The sequence below is a fragment of the Falco rusticolus genome, chromosome 2, assembly GCF_015220075.1.
Source record: "Falco rusticolus isolate bFalRus1 chromosome 2, bFalRus1.pri, whole genome shotgun sequence".
NCBI lineage: Eukaryota > Metazoa > Chordata > Aves > Falconiformes > Falconidae > Falco > Falco rusticolus.
In genome coordinates, this window is record NC_051188.1 from 115,083,678 (window position 1) to 115,100,064 (window position 16,387).

The 16,387-nt window shown below is 38.1% G+C and overlaps 1 protein-coding gene across 2 annotated transcripts in view; it reads right to left on the reverse strand.

Moving 5' to 3' along the window:
- The window catches only part of EPHA6 (EPH receptor A6), a 513,653-nt gene that overhangs the window by 373,949 nt on the left and 123,317 nt on the right, over positions 1-16,387 (reverse strand). For both annotated transcript variants that reach the window (XM_037378259.1, XM_037378258.1), the window contains exon 3: positions 11,073-11,736. In XM_037378259.1, the coding sequence (XP_037234156.1) occupies positions 11,073-11,736 (664 nt within the window). The remainder of the gene's footprint in view (positions 1-11,072; positions 11,737-16,387) is intronic.

Here is a 16,387-nt window from a genome sequence, read left to right on the forward strand (position 1 = left end):
CAGATGTTCAGTTGTATTTCCTTTTTATATTAGTACCAGGTGCCAAGGCGAAATGGTTCTGCAAGTGAGCGCTCAATGCCACCTGCCCAGCTCAGCTCCCAGTACAGGTCTTCCAGCTCCCCACAAAAGACTAAAGCATTGTGGCACTACAGACCCAAAAGAAGTATCTTCCCTTTCAGAGTTTGGCATCCATAGCAGCTGACCTTTTGAAGTTCCTGTTACTGATCCTCTCTTCTTGCCAAGAGACCTGCCACAGCCTTCAAAAGGCACCCACCTGCATCACTTCTCTTGAAAGCTGCAAGCTGGGTGCTGCAAGCCCCAGTGGAGAACCGCCCGGCACCGGCACCTCCATCAAGCTGAATTGAGCTTCCTGCACATGACAGAGGTCAGGGAGCGACGCAGAGCCCTTGCTTTCTGACCCCGAAGCAGCTCCAGGACACGTTTTACTCGAGCAGTGCTGCAAGGCAATACACTGCCAGGGATGTGGTTTTGCATAGGGAGGAACTGTAATCACAGTCAAACTTCTGCCCCCTTCAAGAAGCATCATGGTACAAACCCCAACCTAAATTGCTGAGGACAGAAAAATCTGTAACTGGCATCTCAGCCTTCACGGGAATTTTCCTTCCTCTCCCTCTTTTATACAAAGGTGTCAGTCATAAATCCTGCAGCTAACAGTACTGCATTTGCCATCCTTTCCTCCCTCCTTTCATTTGGCAAGAGCTTAAGCTCACAAGTAGCCTCCAAACTGCTTTGCTCAAATAATGCCTCTAACATGACAGATTTTGGTGGGGGTAATTTCTGAAAATCTTTTAAACACCACTGACCTTGAAATCTAGTAGTTAGTTCATGACTTGGAATGACTTTATAGTCTATGTCAATCTTGCAGTGTAAAACAACTGATATTATTTTCAGCCTTAAGCTTTAGGAAGAAAAGGATGAGTCAGTTGGCTAAAGCAAATCTCATCTCGCATTTTTGCAGAGTTACAAAAAGCAAATACAGTTAAAGTTTTTAAGTACTAATACATGTTTATATGAATTTTGTATTCAAGACAAACTTTGTCAGAAACGTCTTTGCACAGTTACTGCACTCCTGCTTGTGATTCCTAGGTTACACTACACAGAAGGAAACCCTGTATTGATTGCTTTTGAAATTACATTTCTCAGCATAAATGCTTTAATAATTGACTGAATAAAGTGATGGGAAATCTCTACAAGAACAGTTCCATTACAGAAACTGTTTTATGGTTTATTTGTGAATGTGTTGCCAATTAATAACTTGCCTTGGAGGAAGTACTGGTGATTATCTCCAGATTTTGGAGCTCAACTTTATGAGTTCTCAAAGGGACATTATCTATATTGAAATAATAATGATATTCTAAAAGGTTTCAATTATTTCAAACTATGAATTAAAGTCCTTGTGCTCAGCAGCGGCATGTGAAAAAACTTTAAAAAAATAAAAATCTAATTCCTAGATTCTGAGAATTTCCAAGCCAGAATTCTCTGAACATTATATAAGTATACATATTTTCATAAAGTGTTAATATTTAAGTGAAATTTCTTATCATTAAAAAAAAATCCACAGCCTATTGCAGTGTAAAATCTTGGAAACTTTCAGTGAGCACAATTTTTTTCTGAGGTTATATTTATTTATTCAGGGCCCCACCACAAGTCATCAATGATGAACAAACATTCTAGAAACTGAACTTCCACAGCGACAAATATATCAAAACCCTATTAAGCCAGAACTGTTACTTTGCTGCAACACGCGGCTATGGATGTCCTTAAGACATGATTTTTACATCATCGTTCTGTACACAGAGTTTCTTTGCCCAATTAGTGGCCAAGTTTGTAAGCCACAGCTTCCTCAAAGTATTTCTTTTTCACAACTTTCAATTAATTGAATGCCTAATAGAAGGCATTTTGTATTCAGCCAATGTTATTAGGTCTTTATAAGTGAACCATTATTGTTTTATTCTCCTCCACGTGTTTGTCAAACAAGACCTATTCAGAACTCATAAAGACGTACATTTTCCAGCATATTGAGGAAACCTATATGCTAACAAAAATACGCAATCATAAGAAAAGCTCATCACACTTCCCTTGCAGCTGGAAGAAAGCCTCCTACAGCTGTAATGAGATACAAGCAACCAACGCTGAACTTTTACACCCATTAAATACAGCAGGCCAAGGTTTTCGCTCAAGCAAAACTCACCTATGTTCAATATATTTGATTGCTGAAACAGTTAAGGTTGATCATGTGTAAAGTGCAATGAACGTTTTCCAAGTCAAATTAATCTGAAGTGTTTGAACTCAAGCTTTAGCTACTGACTCCCAGAACAAGGAAAAGAGTAAAAAAAAAAGTTGTGGCAAGCAAGAAAAAGCTGTATTACCCAAGACCAGAGAGGCATCATTCCTGTTAGTCTCTCTAGCATGAGACATATGTTTTGAGGCCAAATCCCCTCACAGCGAGGAACACAAGACAGTAACACAGGTTAGTGCCTTCCTTCTTCACCTCTTGCCGTACTACAGCAAACAACCTGCCAGTCTTTATGTTATCTCCATTTTTACCAATACAAGAGTAATTTGGGACAGGCACACCAAGAATAGGGCATGACCAAGTATTCGATTACAACTAGATTATTACTGTTGGAAGACAGAACCTTGTTTTATATAGAGAAATCCATCTGCATACAGATTTACAAAAGATTTGTGAATGAGACCTACAGACTTTGTTCTTGTTCCCCTACTCTGGCACTTCACAGACGTAGCACAGCACAAGGTGCCCTTGCAAGCCCTTGGGCTACATGCCCCAGCCCCTTCACACCTACAGTGTCAGAGTCTGTGGACCTAAACTGTTATCATCCCCTGTGTTGCAATCCCAGGACCCAGCTCCACTGCTGACACTGCCATGGGGATAGGCGTCACACATGAGTCTAATGGATGGGGCAGATGGGAAGATACTGAAGTAGCTGAGAAACCTGCACAGCAAGTTAAAACCACAACTCAAACAACGGTTAATGTACTTATTCTATAGAGAAATGAGTAGATATACAAATACATTTGTATGTATACGTGCATTTTATAAAACGTAAACAATTTGTTCCCAGCAGTATTACAAGTTTTACACACAACCATCACCAATGTACTTCTTCCAACACAGAAAGAAGAAGTAATTGTTGTTTACTATGGGCTGCTGCTAATGGTAATATAGTGGCATGATTTGACAAGTCATATGCAACAACAAGATCGATCACCGTGGTCCCTTTGACAATTTTTGTTTCCTGTTTATCAAGGATACTTGGTAGGGTCAATACCCAACAGTACACACTAACACAAAACCTGAGACGAGACATCTCTGTGTAAACAGCATGCTTTTGCTTCTGAAATTTCAGATCTATGTGGACAAACAAAAAGGTGACAGTTTTTCAGTTTGAAACTTGCTATTTAACTTAAGCTGCCTTCCTTGTTCCACTGTCAGAGTAGGTTTCAAACCAAATGCTGTATTTCAATGCACATTTCAGTATGAAAAGAAAACGCAGTAATTTCCCAGGATTAATTCAGTTAGCGAACAATGAGTTTCCTACATATGCATAATTTATTCAGATGCAGCTAGAAAAATCAAGGCTTTAATTTGAATTTTTACAGTGAAATACTCTTGAATCCAGGTAATGGTGGCTATTGTAACGTCACTTATTTGCTCAAAATAAGGCAATGTAAGTCAATATGTGACAAGACAGTGTGCAAACAACTTGTGGCCATTTACTATCAATGTTGTTTCCTTGAACGTAAAATCAAATAAAAAGTTTTTTGCCTGTCTTTTAAATCCTCACTTCTGAAGCAGCACCCCTTTCCAGCTGTTATATTGACTTTACTGCGTTATGGTTTATCAAGCTCAACAAATCTGCAGATGGCAATAGATTAAGTAAAAAGGGTTGGGTGTGAGCTACAACATGAATTTATAAGGTATTGAGATTCTTCTGGCTCCTAACTCAGGCACTCATTGAAGACAGGAAATAAGTAAGCACCTAAGGGCACCTGACACTGTTGCAGTAAACCATGAATGAAAAATTTTCTGTAACAAATTTAAGAAATATCCTCAGTTTAAGACAATGAAAATAAAATATCAAATCATACAGTTTTAAAAAAACAAACAGAACAAATCAACCCAAAAACAAAACCATGTGTATCTTCAGAAGCTTTGCAGGAGCCAGACTGGTACCCAGTGTATAAGAAAAGGCACAAACATGTAATTTTGAAGAAATATAAAAGCCATAAAATCTAAGTGTTGAGAAAAAGGCAAAGTGAAATACAACAAAGTCAGATCACCTCATACTGGTCCAGCTCACTAAAAATTCATCTCTAATAGTAAATAATATCACATTAATTTCACTTGGTCCACCATACAATTTTCCTCCTACTTCAGCTAGGTAACAATGTTATTTTTAATTCACACTAAATGCAAGCCTTTCAGGACAAAAGAGCTCTCTACATGCAAGTGGAAAGTGGGCAGTGAAAATGAAAGAAAGACACAACACAAAATAGCTTGGCACATGACCTGGCATTTAGTAATTAAAACTACTATGTATGAACGTAAAAGTGCTACCAGAAGCATCTGCAACGTCCACCTACAACAGTCATTTAAATTTTAATCTACTGTAAATATATACTCTAATGTATACAGTTCTTGAGTTCATATCAAGTCTTATTTTTTGCAGCATGCTAACAGTTATATGTGGTTAAGTATATTTAAAAAATTTGAACAAGTCATTATCAATTGCTTTTCTATACCGTTACCTACGGATCTGCTATTATCTGGGATTCCTATTTTTTTCATGTATTATCTTGGATTGTACTAAAAACATTTATTTAGTGGTTCAAGCTAAAAACTGAATTTGGAAATGTCAAACCACAATGCTGTTTTATCCATGTTCAGAATTCAAGTTAAAATAAGTGGTGAGTGCTCACAGATGTTGTGCAGCCTTACATAGGCTAGAAAGCAGGTTTTTTAGTGGAAAATACACATCACTGATAGTCACAAAAGGTCTAAGTACTACCATTGAAAACTGTGAAGTCTAAAGCTCTTCAGACTCACATAAATTATATAAAATAATAATAATAAAATAATAAACCATCATTTAAGCACAGGAAAATAGCATCAACCCCTTCCACAGGACTTGCATATTCAGGAATTTGCTACAAATTCCAATAAATGATACGGCTGTTTACTTTAAAGAAATAATGCAACTACTTAATAATTTTTTGAGTTGGATAATAAGTTAAAAATACTATTTCAGAAACAACAAAACCATTTACATTAACTCCATAAGAGATCAGCGCAGAAAAGATTGTGATAGACAACTGTACTCTCTGACACCCAAGAAAGGGGAAGAATTCAGTGAGTTGTGTAGCCTTTCCACCCTCCCTGCTCTCGGGAACGTTGTCAAGGGATGCCTGCTAAGCACAACACGCCGTGTAGTGGTGCAGAGGGAACAAAGGATAGCGAAGAATAACCTTGGAATTGATACTGATGGGTCTATGGTCATACGTAACCACTCCTCCTAACCTTCTTCACGCCACCTCTGGTGCTACCTCTACGCATGCTCCCACCTACCTCCCCTCCTGCTCCTTCACAAATCGGCACTGGCTTCCTGGCACAACATTGCATGTGCACGCTGCAATGATGAGCTTTGAGGTGGGCTCACTGTGAGGTTGCACTTAAAAAGAAGGAAATTGAAAACAAGAGGAGGAAATTGAAAGGCTTTGGTTTCAGGGGGAAATGAGGCTTCAATTAGGGTGTTGTTTTTTTTCCTTTAAACTGGTAAGTTTGCATTATCATTCTTCTTACTTGTCTGCCCTATATTTTGAAAGGAAAAAGGAACTTACTGATGTTCCACCCACAAGAAAAATCACTTGTGGTGGTCACGGAGACAGATCGTACCAACTCATGCAACCACAGAGCTGCAGAAGTCCCAGGACCTTCTGCACCTGTCCCATCACACAACAAAGAAAGCACCGTCAGTGGAGCTTCTCAGTCCTCCACTCATTCAGCACCTCTGACAAATTTCCTGCTGCTGGCTATCCAAAAGAGTGGGCACGGAATTGTACCCTTTCTTGTAGGGATCTGCTCCAGCACAAGAGAACTGTTCCAGCTCTGCTGCAGGAGGGACTCTGTGGTGGAAAGATTTTCTCTTAAACAGATAATTTGCAGTCTTTGAAATTTAAATTTAATCTTATTTTGTCCCTTTTTGGTAGTCCAAACCTTCTTACACTTTTCATTTACAGATCTTCCTTCAGTGCCTACGGACTGGCAAAACAAAACAAAACAAACACCAAACAAAAAACCAAAAACAAACCATGAGTAAATCAGTACCTCGGAGAAAAACCCAAAAGAAGTGTACACAAAATTTATCCCTGTAACTATTAGAAAGCTTGCTGTTCCAATGCATGGGGTGGTGGTTAATTTTTTTTTTTCCTTTTTCTGCTTTCATGACAGCAGACAGGTAACTAAAGCATGAATATAATACTAACTTCTTGGTTTCCCAGCAAAAATGACATGCTATAGGTACATATATGAGGACGAGGTTAGTTCATATTTGCAAAATGAAAACATCTGCCAGTTGACTCAGATGAAATGGCTGAAGATAAGATTGCCAAGGTAAAAATCTTAACACAAACACATTACCACAAATTTGAGTAATGAATAACAGAAAGAAGGGTTTGTTCAATTAAACATATGCTCGGTGCATTCAGACATTGGTATCCCTTGGAAGTGTCCTTCAGCCAACTCAAGATCAAAGAATTTGAAATTTACATTCCTACTTCTTATTTGTTTGTATTTGTTTTATTAAAAATAAACAGGTGAATGTCAATGCCTGTTGGTTTACATTTTAAAAACTTCTTCAACCCTTTGGGGGGTGGGTTCCTGAGAATATTCCTCAAGAGCAATCATCTTGTTACAGTTAAAATACACTTCTGCATTATGTTCGGTTAAAACTAAAATAAATCCTTAAATGATTATAAATTAGTATTTGCTATACATAGTTGATGAATTTTTCTCTGCAATTAATTGCTAACCTTGAGTAATTCTCACAATTTTTGGTAAATCATTAAAGAGCTAGACTTCAGTAAACAGTCATCCAAGTTTTATTATATCATACCTAAAAAGAACTGAACTTTTGTACTTAAGTTTTTATAGTGTTTCTTGTTATGATTGTTTCTTTCTGTGAAAAAATAATAATAAAAAAATCACTTAAAAGCCTCACATGGTCTGTATATGTTACACATTTTTTAAATTTAGCACAACTCTTGTCTTGAACTGACATTCAGAGAAGATATGACATTGCACTTGCTACTTTTAACTGATGTTCAGTAGAACCCTGTGCAGCATCTCCTCCTTCTATGTTGTAATTTGTGAATGGGGCTGGTATAAATGATTCAGCAAACCAAGTACTTCATATTAAAGCCATTTATGATTAGCATTGCCACATTATTGGTACCAATTGGTTTACTAATACCTAAAGAAACAAAAGAATATGTGAACGCTGCTGCTATTTCAGGACATTGAGGGAAAAAAATAATCTTGAACGTAGATTCAAATCACAGAGCAACAGTCTATTTACACAATCAATTCAGAGAAGATGCTATATTTAAGATTATGCCATTAAAAAAAAAAAAAGCACCACACAAATAACTCTGAACCTCTTGCAATCAATGTTACTTTTCCCCTCTGACTTCAGAAAAGGAAGACAGTCCTGAAATGAATGAAAAATTCTCTATCAATGTGCCTCTGAACAGTTCTAGATGCATTGGGGTATACGTTTAATAAGTATGGATATTTTAATCTGGTTATGAATTATTCTCAGACACTTTCATTCTGAAATGATGCTTTTAAAAGCACATACAATGGATACAGAATACTGATAGACTGACAGACAGAGATAGATGTGCATAAAACCGTTATATATTGAATTAACTGAAGCTTTGCCAGTTAGGTTATTTTCAACTGCCAAAATTTACTTTACTTGCCTCCCTATGATTTTAACAGCAGTCGTAAAACTGATCAAAGAATTTTTTTATTCCCATTCTTGCTGCTTTGTGAAACTAGGAGCAATGACAACAACAGAGTATCATTCCTTATGCCATTTAGTGCTTCCTGAAGTAGAGAGTGCGTATCTCTACAGATATCAAAATAGAAATTTATTTTTTACATTCTGTGACAGATAAGACATGTTTTCCATGAAGAGCTTATTATTCCCCACTGAGCTGTGTGCCGGTGTGTAATTTAAAGTTTGACACCATTTGAAAGTAGGAAAAATACACTGAAGTATTAGCAAATATTGCCCACCACCTAATCACTTACCAGAGCAGATTTCAAAATACAAAATTTTGAAAGTTATTTTCATGCAGAATAAATTTATCAGTTTTGAATATGTTACAAAATATGTCTACAAGCAGCACTGACAGAATGGCATCACATACTTCCAAGACACAGATTTCTAATTCCAGCAGCGGAATGGGAGGGACAAGACACCTTTGGGTAGGGATTTGGGGGAGGGATCTAGAAAGCACGAAGATTGTATAAATATATCTCACGTCTTCTTAATAGACTAAGGTGTAGCGGCTTCTCTTCTCCTCCTGCCTACCCCCTACCCACTACTGCCAGCAAGATCAAAGCAAACTTCCTTTTCTGATTACAACGCATAACGTGCTTTTAATACTTCACATTAGCCAAGGTTGCTGTGCAGCTTCCCTAACACCAAAAAACCTGAGGAGCTCTTGAGCAAAATACTCAGGCAATAGCAGTGTCACTTGAGTAATTTATGGATACGGACTCTTTCTCCTCATTGCTACAAAACAGACGTAAAACCAAAGTAGCCTGGTATCTTGGTGACTACTGAGGCTTTCTTTACAATTATTACTGCAGAAAGAGTACCTTATTCTCAAGTCATTTAAACAATGTAAAGTAGAACACGCAAAGTACATATATCCTTTAGTAACTCTTTCTGAAGCCATCAAAACAACTAAGAAACTGTGCAGTACGAAAAGATGCATGCCTTTCAAGATTAAGTAAGAGTCACCTATCCAGCAGTCCTGGCAGGTGGAAAATAAAGTCTAAACATACACACTCTCTCCATGGATAGTAGCCTCAAACTGAATCCACAAAAGCGCAGAGTCCTGGGCTTTACTCAAGTATACCACAGCATTTACAAAGTTTTAGCAACATATTAATGTTCTGAACAGCACAAAAGTTAAAGTAATCTGAATTTTACCATTTGTACATGAAATCCAGTTCTCACAAAGACACAAATGCAGCCATGCTTTAAAGAGTGGCAGCGAGAGCATTAAGGAACACTTGCATTGCACAGAAGACACGGCTTTTGCTCCTGCAGGTGTTCACTGTCCTTCCTATGAAAGTGAGAGGTTGATAAGGGAAGAAAATAAATTTCCCTTTGTAGTCACCTCCAAGTTGAAACCTTGATTTGAAATATCCTTAATTCGCTGTCATAGTGACAAGGTACTGTTATATTGTTCTATAGATACCAGCACAAAGTGCAGTTTCAGCAAGATTCTTGAAACTACCAAGCGCAGCTATCCTCAGAGAGACAGTTCTTTAGATACAAGAAGGTGGCAAACAACATTCAGCAACTAACTGATGTACTGACACCTACTTCACAATCTGTATTTGTACATTAGTCTTAGTGAAAAAACAATACTAGAGATACAGCATTACTTATATTATTGTAATTAAACCATTTTGATCACTTCAGATTTTAATCTTTTGCATTAACTCTGAATAGGGCCTCAAGAGTCTCTAATTGAACTTGATACCTACTGATTTTCTACTACATTAATATGCATGTTATTCATGGTGGCATTTAACCCCCTTTGGTTTTTTTACAGAAGCATGGATAATGACATTATCTCTTAAGGTGAAACCAACCCCTCTGTCTTTATGTGCTTACAGGAATGGTCTGAGTATGAGTTAATTGACCATGAGCCAGCAGTGTGCCCAGGTGGCCCAGAAGGCCAACAGCATCCTGGCTTGGATCAGAGGTTGTATGGCCAGCAGGACCAGGCAGGGATCACCCCCCTGTACTGGTGAGGCCGCACCTCAGACATGTTCAGCTCTGGGTCCTCCCTACAAGACAGACATGGAGGTGTTGGAACGTGTCCAGAGATGGGCAACGGAGCTGGGGAAGGGTCTGGAGAGCCAGCCTGAAGGGGGGTGGCTGAGGGAGCTGGGGGTGTTCAGCCTGGAGAGGAGGAGGCTCAGGGCAGACCTCATGGCTCCCTGCAACTGCCTGACAGGAAGGAGGTGGTAGGCGGGGGGGTGTGTGTGCGCGCGCGTCGGTCTCTTCTCCCAGGTAACAGGACAAGAGGAAACGGCCTCAAGTTGCACCACGGGAGGTTTAGGTTGGCTATTAGGAAAAATGTCTTCACCAAAAGGATTGTCAAGCACTGGAAGAGGTTCCCCAGGGAGGTGGTTGAGTCACCATCCCTGGAGGTATTTAAAAGACCTGTAGGGGTGGCACTTGGGGACATGGTTTAGTGGTGGACATGGCAGTGTTAGGTTTACAGTCAGACTCAATCTTAAAGGTCTTTTCCAACCTGAATGATTTTATGATTCTATGACTAGATTCCTTCTTAGGCATATGGAGGGGAAAAAAGTTATTTTTTTTAAGTCACTGCTCATCTCACCCTGTGCTAGATACCTCAAATGTGTTAGAGGAATCCTGCTCCAAAGCCTGTACTTATCTCCAGGTACCTAGATAATACATATATTATCTGTACCTACAGAAGGAGTCGGGGTAACTAGCTTGTCCACACACATGCACATTGTGGGCACCTACAGTTAGATGAAATGAAGGTCAACTTTAGTAACTAAATGTTTTCTTAGAAATCCACAATATCATGACTCAATATGGCCTTGCTCATTTCTGGACAAGAGGCATTCCTTGAAAATGTGATGCAGTATTTCCAATGTACACGAACTATTTGCTGTGCATAGAATATCATGACTTTTTTGTTTAAAATTTAAAAAAAAAATAATAAGTCAAACAATATTTTCTTACCATGGCAGGAACCATCAACTTCTTCATATCCTACACTGCAGATGCATCGTCCTAGAGGCACAAGCCAATCCCCATCTGCTCCACAATACAATTTTGGAGTGTCACGCTCCTCAGCACTCTTCACACAGGAGCCTCGTACTTCCACCAAAGAGGAAGAATCAACCCTTGGAATAGTATCAGGAAACATAGCCAAATTACGGACTGTGAAAGGGCACTTCTTGTAATAAACACGGACTGACACCAAAGCAATGCATGCTCCAATGTCCTGAAAAGCGAGATAGAATCCTTTCTTGTTTATTGGCCCAACCTCACGAACTTCCGTGTTGAGTTTAAGAATGCGGTCACCCAAGTCCATCTGGGTAAAGCTCTCATCAGCTGCAATAGTATCAATTTTAGTGTACTGGTTTGGCTTGAATTTTACTCCATGGGACTCATCCGACTCCATGTAGTAGAGATTGAAAGTTTCCTTGCAGGTCCCCAGTACCCATGGAATACTGTTGCAGTCCCTCAGGGTAAACTTCATTTCCACATAAATTTTCTGTGCAGCATCACGGGAGATCCAGTTTGTTTGAAGCCAGTTGTTTTGGTTTGGTTCCATCACGTTACACACCTGATAAGTATGAATGGGACGATTGTGTTCATCCATTTCAGTTATGGCATCCCACTGAAAAGAAAATAAAATTGTTTGAAAACTAAGAAAAATATGTATTATGCATATCCATATACAACACTGAGCCCATCTATACAGACACACCCCCCATGTATGTGCACCTATGGATTCACTAAGGATAATTAAAGTTTAATGGAAAGACAGCAACTACAGAATGGTACAAATATTATTTCAGAAACTCTCTGATAAATTTCTATTAACAAAAACGTTTAAATGTACCTCAGAGAAGAGGGAAGTACTGGCCATATTTACATTAGGAAATTTAATTAGTCTGAGAAAATGCCTGGCCATGTCATTCAGTCATCTATGGTGCAAAAAATTCGCTAGAACAGTGCTGTTTGGTATGTTGGTGGGCTGGTGCTCTGGCAGTTCTCTAAGCAATGTCCACAGCTCAGGCACACAGTACTGGTGATGCACCTGCAGCAGTTGGCAGCTGGGAAGCAGTCATTCTGGGCTGGTGGGTCTGGGCTGTTTGGTGTAGGTTGCCCTGGTTTACACAATTGCCCTTAGAAACATTTAGCTGTATATACAGACGTTACATTCCTGGCTCCATAGGGTCTGTATTACACTTATTTCTGCTTTAAAAAAAAAAAAAAAAATCTGTCACAGATGTCATGCCATTATTGTTGCCTTTATAAATTCTCATTTGTACAGTTCAAAGGTGAAGAAGGAATTTTTTTCCTCTTGCCTTCACACCCCTGAGGTTTTACATTACATCAAATTAGCTAAAAACTTCTCAAATACTGGTGGAAATTCCTGCATAGAGGCTCTCAAAAAAGATGAATCTTTGAAAAAGTATCTATGTGTTACATATGAAAGGTTTATCACATGCCTAACTTGTTATCTGCTACTCTAAAGGATTATCAACATCCCCAAAATAGCTTCAATAGATTTGAGACAACTTTCCACTAAACACTCCTAATACCAATACAGCATTAGACAGAGATGTTGTCTTACCAAAACACAGAACTAGTGATATGTCTGTATCCAAAAATATCATATCCCACCAGAAGTTTTAGCATGGTTTTTAGATGCACTGTTGTCTTATGGCACTGACATACAGAAAAAAACAAAAACCTGTTCATAAATATCACTCAAAATGACAGACTACATTGTGTTAATGCTATGATACATCAAAATATACATTATTCATGTTCATGGTTTAGCATACATGGAATAGATTTATTATGAAGCCATGTTTAGTTAAATTATTTGCCTGCAAAAAAGATTCATAAGATTAAAACTAAGAAAGCAGAAGTTAAAAAGTTTACAGAGTATTTTCACTCTTACCAACTTCCTCAAATTTTGAAGTTACTTTGGTTAAATTCACTATGTAGCATGTTAAAGTTAAGTATTACTTACATACAGTACACACATAACACGCCAAAGCATATGTTCAAATTATGCGCAATATACAATTCTGACTACAAAACCAAGATATGAACCTTACACATTATTGGTAAAATATAAATTCCAATCTGTTACCCCCGTGGTATACCAATCCCACACATTCTTCTACTCTAATACACAGAGTATCAGTATTTTTAGAATTAAATTTACACTCTTAAAAATGCATTTTGACTACTTCAGCAGCTTAATATTTACAGTGCGTATGTACTTCAGTATTACAAAGAAGGTATAGTTGTCCCATGGCCTAGTGGATCGAGAAAGTGTAGGAAGTACAGTCCAGTTTACTGTTTTAAAGCAATAATATATCTATCTATCTATATCTATATCTATCAATCACCCTTTAGAAACACTGTGGAAAGAAAGACTATCTGTTCATCTTTTCTTGTGAAAAAGAAAGATATTGCTTAAGAGTTAGGCCCTAATTTCAGAAAAATTACCAGACACCAGATGACTCTCTTAAGGCCCATGTGAACATGTAGAAAACTAACTGGCTTTACTTTGAGTTTTACGAACAAATAATGTCACAATATGGAAGCGGGGCAACACACATCCAAGACTTTTCACGTAATCTTTATCTAAAAACAACACAACACAAGACAAAAGAACACAACAGCAACAACATGGGAAGGGGAAGGGAAAAATAAGTGCACCTTCTTTAGGAGTGAACTGATCCAACAACCTGTGGCTCCATTAGCCTGAAAACTTTGATTTTAAACAGTAGCTGGCATTCATGTAGAAAAAGGAATTCTAAGTGCTGCCAGATACAATCAGAGGATTTAGATTCCGGGTCACTGCAGTGTACACCTGGAAGCCATGCCAAAAGTCAGGGTAAGCGAAGGCCTTTACAGGCCATCGCTTTTGGGGATTGTCCCTATCATGACAAGAATGATAACCTCATCTGAAGGTCCTGTCCTAAGGATCACAAAACATACTTCTTATACAATAGCCAGACAATGGCAAATAACTGACAAACAACGTGCTGACTCAAGAGATTCTTCCACAGCCAAGGGCTTTTGGCCTTTATGACTTGCATGCATTCAGAAAGGGCAAAGTTGCTACTTCAGTATTCACAGCAAGACCAGAAGTTCAGATTTGGTCAAAACCACGTGATGAAGGACTAGTTAGCACAGGGCTTCTTGTGTCATTTTCCCCAGATTGGTTTGAACTATGGTTAAAGTCTACCCTATAGCTAGCAATATAATACCCCGAGTAGATCTTGGCTTTGGGAAAGGAAAAGGGGACTCTGATGCTCTGGTGGGCCAGGCCTTTTCCCTTTTGCCAAGCATGAGCCCATACAGCTTAAACAGAGTCAATATTCCACAGCCATGACGAATTAAAGAAGAGAATTAGGATTAGGTTTTAAATTTTAAATAAAATTGATTAAAATCCACAACTCCAAGCCTTAAAACCTCACTAGAAGAGGTCTTTTAACAACAAAGCAGATAAGTCTCCCAGCTGCTGATCCCCGTTTTGCCTACCATATCTGTTACGTGGTATGGACATATCACCTTTTCTTCACATGTAAAACATGTACTACAAATTTAAGCATTATTACACAAATTTCTGCTATACATAAATATAACCACAATGTAGATTTAGAAAAAAAAACCCAAAGGTTTTCTGCATTTATTTCTGTATCAAGCCCCATTAAAAGGAATATGTGCTAAATGTTCCAGAGAAGACTCAAAAAACACCCAAACCAAAAAAACCTGCACAAATAATAATAAAAAAACCCCACCCCCCACCACACCAAACCCAGACTTAAATTGTATGTGGGATGAAAATGTAGTTGTTAAAATAGAGAGCAGTCTTCAGAACGGAGTAAATTAACTTAAAGCAAAAAAGCCTCGACATACTACTGCCTCTTAAAAACATTAAGAAAAAAAAAATCCAACATAACCTCCCCCACCCTTACTGCGGGATTTTCTTCAGAAATATTTACATATTCACTTTGAATCAGTATCTCAATTCGAACTTAGAAATTAAAGCCCTGACATTAGCTGCTAACCATGTAGTTAATAAAGGCTCAGCATTTCAGTAATTAGCTTAAAAGAATAAAACAAGATGGACCGATCACACACGGACGGTGCTTTAGTTCATTCAAGCAGTCCTTGCATGCTGCATGCCTGTGTCTTTCTATTGTGCTCCCAGATAGTCTGCCATAAACTCCCAGTTTATAAGAATTCACACAATGGGCAAGAAAATATTTTAAAGCTATTTGCAAAAATGTTCAACAGAAGTAGTAGTCTAACCATCATACATATAAAATACTTTCAAAAGAAGTTAACATCTAACCATCATTTTGAGATAAATCTAGCGATCGCACTGAGACATACTGTGTAAGGTATGCTTATAAGTACAGCTGTGTGCTGGAATGTGCTCTTAATTACTAGTCCCAGATATTAAATGCAAATGAGGTGAATTCCAAAATGTCAAAATAACTTACAGAAAATTCTGGCAGAACTCAATCTGTGACAGTCTCAGACAAGGACATGTTTTTCCTGGGTGAAATACAATCTGCTTTTCATTTTACACTAAGCCTTGCATATTTTTTTTCAGTGCAGACAAGAAAAAGCCAAGTAATTTATCAAATACACACTCTTTTGGGTGTATTTCATATTATAGCACTTAATTAATTGAATTAAAAGTATTTATAAACATTCTAGTCATGCAAAACTATTCTTTGCTTAAACCTTAAAAGCAAAGGTTCAGAGGCATCTCACTGGTGATGTCTGCACAAGAATGTGGTAGCTCCCCACAAAATACCTAACCTGACATGCACAAAAGCTGGCAGAAGCTGTCTAGTTTAGACAAACTGACAGTTCAGACTTCCTTCAACGAGAGCTTCTTGGCATCCCAATGCACTGCATTACTTCCAAAATTTTTTTATTGTGTTCCTTTCAAATGAGGAAAGCCTCTGACATTGTTGATGGAAGTAGCAGCGGTGTAAAGCTAATTCTTACAAACTGAGTTCCTGGGCTTAGGCAGAAGAAATGTCAAAAACAGGGTTTGGAAGAAAGACTTCCAAATTCTATTTCAACATTGTAACCTCTTATCCATGTTGCTGTTGATTACATTTTACCATTTTGCTTTCACATCTGGCATAAAGGAGGAGTAAATGTCACTAAAATAGAAGAAAATGGAATGTGAAGATTGGTAGAGAGAAGATTTTAAGATTACTTCCCACATTCAAGCACAAAATACAAGATTAGGCTACAGACCACACTGAGATTTT